Raw genomic sequence first — 12261 nt, forward strand, 5'->3', positions numbered from 1 at the left:
ATGATTATCTGTATGCCTTGATAAATGGACTAATGACAAGTTTAAGGCTGTATTTTGCGATGTTAAATGTCATGATACGAGTACCAACTGGCAAATCGTGTTAGACTTTAGCTGTGTCGTATGTGCTGGTTTATTACTTCACTTAGCGAGTATTTTACTATCATATTAATTGCTATAAATGATATTAACAAGCTTAAATACACTATTATCATCTTGGAATATATGCATGCCATCTTATAACTCAGTCCACAAGAACACTGTACTATTTGCAGCATGATGAATCAGTCAAATTTTCTATTAATTGGAATGTCTCTGCCAAAACAGGAAAAGTGACGTGGTCTCTTGTCTCTACATAATAGTTACTGATTTAAAAAAAAAATTTAATTTCTGAAAGAAGCTGCTGAATTAGCTAGTTTTGTACTATATTTTAGTAAATGGAGTTCTTGTCCAAAATATTATGACGTGCTTGGGAGCTTATACAAGAAAGGCACTGCTAAATGCTAATAACAGTCTCCATATCTTCTAATACTTTCAAATTAAGCTTAGACAATTATGGGTTTTGAAAATAAAAAGCTTGTCATTTTCATGGTTGTGTTGGAGCGTATGTATGCAGGAATTACTCTATTTACTAGAGCTTCCCTCTCACAAGGATTGAGTCCCAGGGGGGGGGGGGGTTTGTGACTTAATTTTGGGCAAGTGATTGCCACTTTGCTTGTTCCTCGAGTGGCATTTTTCAACTCGAGATATGTTTATGGGAAAAGCCACCTTTCTCGTCCTTTTATGGCATGAAACATATAACCGAAGCTGTAAGCATGGTGTTACACTGTTACTCAAACAAAGGGCCTAAGCTACTTCACGCAGAGTTTCACTTTGATCCCATTCATTCACTATTCAGCAAGGCAGGTGAGACTTGATTGCTTGGTTGTTTACTAATCTTGGGAAGCAATTGTTGCTGGTCCATTTGGATGATTCTGCTGGTATTTAATTAACACGATGTTATGCGAAAATCACCTAAACCATGTTACATTTTTTTTTTTTTTTTGTTAATAAGTCCCTGTATCGAAGAGGTTTGCATCCAACTGAAAAAGAAATAATTAAGCTCAAAAAATTACACTTTATAGACCGCTCACTAATTGATAATACGCTCTAGGCTGGAATGTCAGCAATTCCATTCTTTGTTCAGTGTTGGTGCATTTCTAAAAGAGGGCTGCCTTTGAATTCATCCACAACATGACAAGCTTGATTTGGATACCTAGGCAGACAATAACGCTATCAGTGGTTTGTTACAACCCACAATATGCAATTTTTTTTTTATTGTTTGAATTCATACCATTTTGTAACTGTTCAATAAGACATGATACGACAAGCAAATTATTTTTTTTTCAGCTTTTTAGGTGCAATTGCTGTAATATATACTTGGTCTATATAATGCGTAGTGAGAACTTCTGTTGGGATGTACGAATTATCTTTCTAATGTTTTTCGGGGAGAGGCATCAATTTCAAAGGCATCATATGCATGGTTTCTCTTGAACCAATTGACCCGCGAAAAAATATTAATTATTCCATGACAAATTATAGTACTATAAAACATTAGTAATTTACTCGGTTTACTGAGATTTTCTAACATCATTGTGTACTTAAAGTGTAACAAAGTATTCAAAATTATTAATCCCAATCGTATTCAAAGTGTCCATCCGATGGACATGTACTAATCACAGTCGGTAGTGTTATTAGTGTACAAATTAAATTACTATAGCACAATATTGTGTGCAGATAATCAAAATGACAACTGCAAATGGAATATTCCCATTATATATCATAAACCGGGTAAATGCCATTGTCCAACTCAGCTCTTCATCAGAGCCAACCTTGCAAATACCATGCTAGCTCGATAAGCATCATTTTTTTGGAAATATGCTTTGGCTGACGAAGCCTTCCTCATGACCCATCAGAGTTATTGAATCATGATGGATGTGCAAAAAAAAACAAGAAGTTTTGTCGTCCTATCTGTTCATCTTGAAGGTTCATATGCACTACGTAACGCATATTGGCAAGTGACAAGAAACTTCCGAGAGCTTTGTCCTTTCAAGAAGCTGCATGATTTGTTGTATATCTTTCAGTACACAGAATTATTGTACAAAGAATATAGTAAATATAGCGTGGTTGGAAGCCTATATAAGAGCGGTGCTGTCTCTAATTGTTTCAAATCAAGCATAGGCAAAGATGGGTTATGAAGATCAAAAGCCTCTCATTTTCATGGTTGTTTTGCAGTTTGTGTATGCAGGAATTACTCTATCCACAAGGGCTTCGCTCTTACAGGGAATGAGTCCCAGAGTTTTTGTGGTTTATCGGCAAGCCCTAGCCGCTTTGCTTGTAGCTCCTGTGGCATTTTTCAGGTCAAGGTACATTTATGGGATATCCAACTTCTTTCTATTCATCTTATGACATGAAATATAAATTTTTGAAATTAAGCCAAATCTAGCTCTGCTTTAATTATTTTAATTCTTTTTTTTTTCTTTTTGATTTTGGGGTGCAGGAAAGGAGGAAACACATGTTCTTTAGGATGGAAGAACTTCTGCTTAATATTTCTAGTTTCTCTTGTCGGGTAAGTTTTAGTTAAAGTATGAAACTGTATACATTACGGAGGGTACATGTGGCTAAATACTCGATTACTTGCCCATTGATTTCCTCTGCAGTGTGACGGCGAACCAGAATATTTATTTTGAGGGTCTATACTTGGCGTCATCATCAATAGCAAGTGCAATGGGGAATCTACTACCTGCAATTACTTTTGTTTTGGCATACATTGTGGGGTAATTCCAAATAATTCAAGAATTAAGAAAAGTGTAATTAAGAAGATGATTGTTAAAATGATCTACATCTTTGAATAGAGACATTCATCACGAGATAACTTAAAGCTTTAAATGGTTTTTTTTAATGGCTTTCATCTTTCTTTTTATTTTCTTTGAAATAACTAGAGCTTTATTTGAATTTAAGGTGTTTTTAAAAAAAAAACTTTTTTATTTTTCTCAAGTCTAGATCAATAAACTCTAAAAGTAACTTCAACAACTCTAAAAACACAACATCTCAAACAGGAGGAGGGAGGAGGGAGAGGGGGGAGGAGGAGGGAGGAAGGAGAAGAGAGGAGGAGGAGGAAGAGAAAGAAGGAGAGAGAGGAGAGAGGAGGGAGGAGGTGATGGTGGTGGGTGGTGGTCATAGGTGGTGTAAATTTTTTTAAAAAAATATTTTTAAAAAATTATAAATTCTAAAAATATTCCAAAATACATTCGAAAAAATCCCCTATAAATACCCTTAAAACATCCTAAAAACATTTATAGTAAAGTTTTTTCATATATAGAGTTAGGGTAAGGTTTTTTGAAAAAATCCCCAAAAACAGCTAATAATAGAAATAACCCAAGAATATATTGTTCTAGTGTTCTTAATTCATATTTTTATATTATCAGACAAGAAAAAATAAACATCCGAAGCTTGAGAAGTAAAGCAAAATTCATCGGCACGATCATATGTGTTACCGGAGCCATAAGCATGGTGTTACTCAAAGGGCCGAAGCTACTTAACAAAGAGTTTCACTCTGATCCAATTCATTCAATATTGAGATTGAGCAAGGGAGGTGAGACTTGGTTGCTTGGTTGTTTACTACTGTTCGCAAGCAATTGTTGCTGGTCAATTTGGCTGATTTTGCAGGTATACAAGTTCGAACATTGTTGAGATCATATTATGTGAAAGTCACTTAAACATGTTATATCTTCTCATAGGCACCGGTGTCCAAGAGCTATCCTGATCATTTATCTCTAACAGCATGGATGTGCTTTATTGCTGCCTGGCAATCGGCAATTGTGGCATTCTTTATCGAGAAAGACCTAGATGCTTGGAAATTACAAACACCTCTGGAACTTGGATGTCTATTCTTTACAGTAAGTGTGAGGTTTGCATTCAATTGAAAAAAAAAAAATTATGTTCATAAAATTTTACTCTTAGACCACTGATAAATTAATTCTATTATAGGCAGGAGCATCAGCAATTTCGTTCTTTGCTCAGGCTTGGTGCATATGTAAAAGAGGACCACTTTTTTCTGCCATGTTTAATCCTTTATCCACTGTCATCGTGACCTTTATCGCCTTCACATTCTTTCGAGAAGAGCTCTACATTGGAAGGTAATACCTCCCGCTGTAATTTTGAACATCATATATTGTCATGGAGGGAATATTAGATGAATTTGAATGAAAAACATGAAGTGTTAGCATGTTAAAATCTCAAACAAATTCGAGTGTACAAAATTAGTAGCAATATATTCTCTCAGCATGTTACACAAAATAATGTGTTCGAATTCAAGCACAACAGAACAACTTTGATTTTAAATCCAGGCACACAATAACATACATTTGTTATTTTTGGGCCCAACCGAAAATCCCAAAAGGTTGATTATAACTCTACCACATAAGGTTTTAAAAGCAAGTGATTGGTAGCAAATATGATTGAGATTAAGATTGTCTTGAGTTTGGAATTGGCTGAGAAAACCAGTTTTCTCAGTAGTTCTTACCAATGCTTTGATTATTGTTTGTGATGGTTTAATATGATATCATCTGACAGAAAGACATCTTTTTCAGCTTGCTCGGTGCAATTGCTGTAATATTTGGACTGTATATTGTGCTATGGGGCAAAGCTAAAGATCACATGATTAACAGCGATGTAGAAAAGAAGCCAGAGGAGGAAAAAATTAATTATACAATCGTTGTCGATGAATCCACAGACAAATTGAGTTGTAGAATCGATTTGGAAGAACCCCTTTTGCATAAACAGACAATAGATCTCAAAGATGATCAGAAACATTAGTATTGATGGGAAAAGTGTGACGGCCTCACCTTCTCCTAAGGCGAACCAGAGGGTTCGGCGGGCCACCTACCCAACTTTCGCCGAAATTCAGTCGTTCACTATAGTTCTCAAATAGATTATAATATAAATCTCAAATATTACATCAAATTCTTCAATAATTACATGTCATAAGCGAACCGGAAACAATTCCCAACTATACATAAAATGATTTCCAAATCCAAACTGTACAAGATATATGCCATCCAGTCACGTGAATAATTACTACAAGCCTTCCTTCGCCACGAGCCCTGTGGAGGTGAACCCTTTGGTTCGCCTTAGGGGAAGGTGGGGCCATCACAGGAAGTCTGTATTTCTACATAAATGAGGTTCAATATTGTAAAGAAGACAGGACTCCTCTTCTAAGAAGAGATTTTGTAATTGCGCCTCTGGTTCTAGGCATTCATCATTGGTGTTATTAGCCTTTATCCCCCCGGCAAGGGACAACTTGATTTGAAATTTCTAATAATCATTTGAGATATTTGATGGGATCTATATACAAAGAGAATTTCTCTTAGGGATAACTTCAGAAACCTCTCTTGAGGTTTCTGACAATTTCACTAAGCTCCTCTAAAGTTTGAAAAATAACACTTACCTTCCTTGATTTGATAGTTGTAGTAACAAAATCTTAAAATAATATTGACTTGGACAATTTTTTAAATGAATACCCAAAAATGCTCTTGTGGAATGAGTTTTAATTACTTCTCTACACAATTATGAGATTATTTAGTATAATTATAAGGAAAATGTGCCAAATTTTTCATGTCTATATTTACTATTTGATAAACAACTATAATATAATTTTATTACTATGATATGATATTTTTTATGGCATTTTATTATGAATTTAGATTTATAATATAGAAAAGAAAATGTTGAAATAATTCATTTAGAATTTATAAATTTTTGGAGTAGTGGAATTATCATAATTTAGTAGTGCTTTTGGGCTATTTCTTTTTGATTTATTGTTAATTTTAATACTAAAAACTAGAAAACAAAGTTCAGCAAAAACATTGGATTACATATAAAATTACCTCGTCAAAAAAATCACTAGTTCGACATTTGATTATAGTAGAAACTTAGAGGCATTAGTGGCAGTTCTACAATTTTATTGGCAAAAAATTTAAAGAAAAGGAATAAAAAGGAAAAAGAATGAAAAAATAATTTTAAAACTCATTCTAAGTATAAGCATACCAAATAAGAGAATTTCTTTAAAATATTTAAGGGTAAAATTGTCATTTTAAATGAAAAAAATGACAAGGGAGGTATGTGTAATTTTTCAAACCTTAGGGGAGCTCAGTGACATTGTTAGAAACCTCAGGGGAGGTTTCTGAAATTATCCCTTTCTTTTACCATGTACAAGTTATTTTTCTCTTTCTTTTCTTTTTTTTTTTTTTTTGGCTTTTTGGAGAGTCAAGTTGGTCGCTAGAAAATTCACAAAATAGTATCCTCTCAAAAGCATCATGTAAATTCAAAGTTTCTCTTCAAACTTTGTGGTTCAACCAAATTAGTACATTTTACATGTGAATAATATTAATCAAACTTTCCGCAAAATTAGGTATTGACGATTCAAGTGCCAGTCTCAGCATAATGAAGCATGAACCATACTAAACGCGCCATTGTTATTAACACAAATTACTCTTGTCATACAACCACAGTTGTAATCTTATCATGCTAGAAGTCTACTAAATGACATTTTCCAGCTCACTTCTACATAAGGGCCAACCTCGTTTGTAAGAATGATCATGTTCGATAAGGATCATTTCGAAAAGATCCTGGTCTGACAAAGCCTTCCTGAGATGATTCATTATCAATATTTATCATTCAATGATGGATGGCAAATTGTTTTACTGGCTTACGTTGACCAAGAAACAACAATTTTTGTCATCTTTTGTATAAATCTTGCAAGTTCATTTGTATTGCATATGCACATTAGTTGCTGACAAGATACTTCAAAAAAATTTGGTCATTATATAGTTTAATATATTTTGTACAAAGTGTGCCCACCCACATGCATGCTTGAAGCTTATATACAACAAAATGTACTCCGACGTCAGTCTTCATATGGTCTAACTTTTTCGTAGAATCTGCAAAATTGCAAATATGGGTTTTGAAGATCAAAAGCCTCTTATTGTCATGGTTTTGTTAGTTTCTCTATTCAGGAATCACTTCATCACTAGAGCTTCCTTGTTACAGGGAACGAGTCCAAGGGTTTTCGCGGTCAGCTATCTATAGCCACTTTGCTTGTTGCCCTTGTGGCTCATTTTAAACAGAGGCGTATTTATAGGAATTTTAAATCCTTTCTCCTCGTCTCAGAATGTGAAACATAAATTATGTACTGGATCAATTACACGAAAACCTATAGCCTCTTTGGCTGTTGGGTGGTCAAGTTTCGACCCTTGTCTCCCAACACTTGTTACTAATAAGTGGTTTCTACAAATTCAAACGGGTGTGTAGTGCACCCGTCTGATTCGATAGTGGTTCAGTCCCCCTTGATTCCCCCTAATCTAGCTAGACCCTCCCTTAGATAGGTTATAGTGTAGGAGCAAGAGCAGTGTAGAAAGTGATGATTGACCCAAAAAAAAAAAATTTACACAAATATATATAAATTTTTTTTGGTTGGGGTTGCCCGGAGTAAAATAAGCAGATATTCTTTAGGATGGAAGAGGTTGATATTTTAAGGACAAATTCCACTTTGCACCTTTGAACTTATATCACTTTCTCACTTTGTACTCTAAACTTCAATTTTGAACACTTTACACCCTAAACTCTCAATTTGAGACACTTTACATGCTAAATTCTTAAGTTCGTCCTATTTAAATCTAGTTAATAACAACTTTTAAAAAATTAACTGTATAGAAGATCTAACAAATCAATGATAATGTGCCAAAAGTAATCAAAAGGTGCCATGGTATTATAGCAAAAATAAAACAATACATTATCATTAATTTGTTTTTATTTTTTTCATTATCATTGATTTGTATCATCTTTTACCTCATTAATTTGCTAATAATATTAATAATTGAGATCATATAAATAAATGATAATGTGCTGAACATGAGCAACAAAGCTAAGGAATCGTAGTCGAAACAAAACAGTACATTGTTGTTAATTTTTATCGCTCTTTATCTCATTAATTTTGCGAATATAATAATTGATTGGACTTAAACCGAACAACTATGAGAGTTTAGGGTGAAAAGTGTCCAAAATTAAAATTTAGGGCGCAAAGTGAGAAAGTGATACAAGTTCAGAGGTGTAAAATCAAATTAATCTTATTTTAAATATCGCTCATTTTGTAAGTTATTCTCTTTTGAGTATCTGTGTGTATGTGGAAGCTAAACTAATGTTGATTATCCAATTGATTAAGTTTTTCCTCTATACATTCCTTGTGCAGAGTAACATTTAACAAGAATCTCAATTTTAAGGGCCTATATATATATTTGGCCTCATCTTCAATAGCAAGTGCAATGGTCAATTTACTTCCTGCAACTACTTGTGCGGCGGCCTACATTGTCGGGTAACTATCAAGGAGATTAATGCAAATTCAAAGAGGGCTGAGTTTACATTCATCATGAAAAAGTAAATGATTCTATATACAATGGATGATCTCATCCCTTTTACTTTTGATTGCATAATTATTATGTTATCTCAAAGCAACAGAAATCTATTAGCACAGTAACTTTTATAAATTCTTTTGAACTCTTTTTGTCTATAATTATTTCTTAAATTTCACTCGAATACCGTACCTTAACATATGTCAATTACTGATTAGAGAAAGTGAACATCCAAAGCTTCAGGAGTATAGCCAAGATCATCGGAACAATCAGCTCTGTTGCTGGAGCCATAAGCATGCCATTACTAAAAGGGCCAAGAACTCTAAGCATGGAGCTTCAGCTAATGCATTCGTTATTCAAAAAGGGAGATGAGATATGGTTGCTTGGTTGTTTCATCCCCTTAGCAGGCACAATTTGCCGGTCAACTTGGCAACTTTTGCAGGTGAAACCACCCGATATTTCCCTATTGGAATCACACAATTTGAGAATCAGTTAACAGCATATCCATATTTGTGTTGCATTTTCTCAACAGGTGCCGGTTGTCCAAGAGCTATCCCGATCATTTACCTGTAACAGCATGCAAGGATGTGCTTCATGGTTGCCTTGCAATCTGCAGCTGTCACGTTTTTTACTGAGAAAGATTTCACAAGCTTGGAAATTGCACTCACATTTGGAAATTGGATGCCCTTTATATAGTGTAAGTTTTGTACTTTAATTTGATGGTTTCCATTTTACAACCATTTTGTATCGAAGATAAATTTGAAAGAGTTCATCAATATTATACCTGGCTGGAGCACCAGCTCAATCTTGGTGCATTTCGAAACGAGGTCCAATTTTCTGTGCCATGCCATGTTTAATCCCGTAAACAACGTAACTATCACCATGTTCGCTTGTACGTTCATCCACAAAGAGATTTACTTAGGAAGGTATTACCTGCATTGCAAAAATTGATTAATACCTTTTATTCCTTAAGACTCCAGTGTTCCGATTTCTTTATTCTTTGGATGATAAATAATTGGGAAAATGATCGGTTTCATCCTTCACATTTCACAAAAATATTCTTTTCGTCCCTCACTTTTAAAACGAAACAATTTCATCCTTGACATTTAAAAACTGAAGTTCTTACGTCCCTGAACCCAAATTTCAATCTGAATCAAACCACCAATCAATCTGATTACAAATTTTGGGAGTGTAATTGGTAGATCATTTGGTTAACTCAACTTGATATTCATGTAAAATTTAATGAATCAAAAAAGAAAAAAAGAAAAAATTATAACATAAAAAAGAAAGATTAATCTTTCCTACATTATCATTGTATACACTGACGGTTTTATGTACCGTCGTATCATTTCAATTTAAATTTAAACACCAAATTTTATATTTATGATACACATCTAGATTCGCAAGCAGATATATTAACGGTGTATGAAAAGATTTACCCAAAAAAAAAATCCCACTATACCAAGACAAAGAATGGCCTTTTATGTTATAATTTTTATTTTTTTGGTTTAATAAATGTCATGTGAATATGATGAAATTGACCGAGTGATCTATCAATTCTATTTTCGAAATTTATTACTGGGCTATTGAATGATTTGATTCAGATTGAAAATTAGGTTCAGAGATGTAATAGTTTTAATTTTTAAATGTCAGAGATCAATTTGCTTTATTTTAAAAGTGAGAATATTTTTGCGAAATGTGAAAGATGAAACAGGCCATTTTCCCTAAATAATTTATATATTTACTCATATTGAATTTTGAAGCCCTTTAAATTGATAACTTATCGGTTCCATCGGCCTCGAGGAATTTATGGCCTCGTTTTCATGTACCAAAGAAATATCTAAAACTAGCTTATTTTCTAATCTAAGACGCAACTTTACCACAATAAGCTAGAATTTCATAATTACGTATTACTTTTCCAAACAGCTCTTGGAAAATATCTTATACCGATTTGCCCAAAATATCAGTTCCTAGTTTCATCTGCTGACCAAGTTGAATTTGAGTTGAAAAATACTAAGTTTGTTAGCTTGCGAGTCGATTCGAACTCGAATATATACATATATATATATATTATTTTTTATTTTAATAATAAAATTACATATATATATCCCTAACATTTTATTATTTATTAAAAAAATTATTATTTTATTTATTTATTAAAAATAAAATATTTATTTTTTATTTTTTCAAACTCGAACTCGAATTTGAGTTTCATAACATTATGTTGAGACTCGACTTGATTAAGTCGAAGTTCGACTCGACCAGTCACCCCTAACTTGGCCTATACAGTATGGAGGGAAAGGAATCTTAGAACATTTCAATTGATTCTTTATGAAATTCTTGAGATATGTTCGTCATGCCAATAGCTGGATGCCTGGATGGAGGAAAATTCCAAGGACTCGAGAGAATTGGGAGCTGACTTTACATTGGAACTTTTCAATGCAAATTTTCTGTAGATTGTATAGAATATAGTGATTGTGATCAGTTTTATTTTCTTTGCTTAGTTGTATAGATTCCAGTACTATGTGGTGACTCTGCAAGTGTCTATATTTAACTTTTATTTTTGTTTGCATATTCCTCAAAGCTAAGTAAGTACTAAATGATTTGTTTTGAGATGAAACAGTAGAAGGGGATAGTTGAAAGTCACATTACACCAACAATAGCACTAACAAAATTGAGCTACTCTACCATTCAGTCTAGCCAGCTTTTGAAATTAAAAAAAAAAAAATGTCATCATAAGAAAGGCCAAATATATTGACGGGTAGGGAACATTCAATTGACTCTTGGGTGATGGTAATTACTTATTTCCATCAGCCCTTCGGGTTCGGTTCCGTGGTTGTAGTCCCAGTTGGGGAAGAGCCACGTCCAGGGATCGAATCCCCGCACTACCGTGGCTGGTGATGCTTGGGGCAGGCCTCTCCCAGCTCACAGTGGGATTAGTTGGGTCGTACGGTAACCAGTTCACGGGCCCAGATATCCACTGTCGATTAAAAGAAAAAAATTTCTTATTTCCATCAAAAAGCAAAGCTTACATGTACGAGCCCTACCAACAAACCCCACCAACAATGGTAGGTATGGAGAGGAATGAACGACCAAAACCCAGAGATGATGGGTCTTTACTCTTTACAGCTTTTCATTGTTGGTCCTGCAAATAATTGGAGAGACAGAAAGGGACGTCGACTTCCATTAACTCAAAGGGATAATTTGAAATCTGACCCCAGTGTCCGGCGGGCTATTGCAAAGTCTGGTGGTGAAAGAAGAAAAAAATAATCCTTCACCACACAATTGGGGATACAATCAATAAGATGAGATAGAGGCAAATGAATGCTTAATCAGACTCAGAAACCCGAGGACAAGTGTGATGCATCCTAATCGACCTGACAACCTCAATTGATAATATTTCTGCCACATGGTAGAACTTTTGGAGTGATCTGGATTTTGGTCAAATTGAATTTAGCATCTAAATCACAATAGCGTAGACAATTAACAAACTGCATAGGACTCAAACTGGAGCCCGCCACAAAAGAAATCAAAGCTTTAAGCAAAGAGAGGAATAAGGGCATATCTAAATCAATGATTGTTGGCCACTATAAAAAAACAGTGAGGAGCAACTTACCCTTTTTTTGCAGGTAATCAAGCAGAAAAATTTTTTATTTCTTAATTAGAAGAAAAGCACCAGAAAACGTGGCATTAAGAACAGGAAGTCTTTCCTGCATTAAAGAGAGAAAGAATGGACAAAAATCCGACAAATTTTGAAGGCCAAAACTTTAGAGATCAAACTCAAGTACGCAGAGCAGAACCTGTTCAGAAGCAGATC

General features: G+C 34.2%; 1 protein-coding gene across 1 annotated transcript; it reads left to right on the top strand.

Annotated features, from left to right (window-relative positions):
• The first annotated feature begins 1934 nt into the window (after positions 1-1934).
• Positions 1935-5371, top strand: LOC113697551 (WAT1-related protein At4g30420). The gene is made up of 7 exons (XM_027217221.2): positions 1935-2402; positions 2537-2605; positions 2697-2813; positions 3465-3705; positions 3777-3935; positions 4027-4175; positions 4629-5371. Exons 1-7 carry the CDS (start codon positions 2224-2226, stop codon positions 4852-4854), a joined length of 1140 nt encoding a protein of 379 aa, XP_027073022.2. The 5' UTR covers positions 1935-2223; the 3' UTR covers positions 4855-5371.
• Positions 5372-12261: the final 6890 nt, after the last annotated feature.

Source organism: Coffea arabica, chromosome 6c (genome assembly GCF_036785885.1).
Source record: "Coffea arabica cultivar ET-39 chromosome 6c, Coffea Arabica ET-39 HiFi, whole genome shotgun sequence".
Taxonomy (NCBI): Eukaryota; Viridiplantae; Streptophyta; class Magnoliopsida; order Gentianales; family Rubiaceae; genus Coffea; species Coffea arabica.

Coding starts and splice junctions, on each gene's coding strand:
- LOC113697551 (XM_027217221.2), top strand. CDS start 2,224: ATGGGTTATGAAGATCAAAAGCCTCTCATTTTCATGGTTGTTTTGCAG. Junction 3,706..3,776: donor CAATTTGGCTGATTTTGCAG/GTATACAAGTTC, acceptor ATCTTCTCATAG/GCACCGGTGTCCAAGAGCTA. Junction 3,936..4,026: donor TTGGATGTCTATTCTTTACA/GTAAGTGTGAGG, acceptor ATTCTATTATAG/GCAGGAGCATCAGCAATTTC.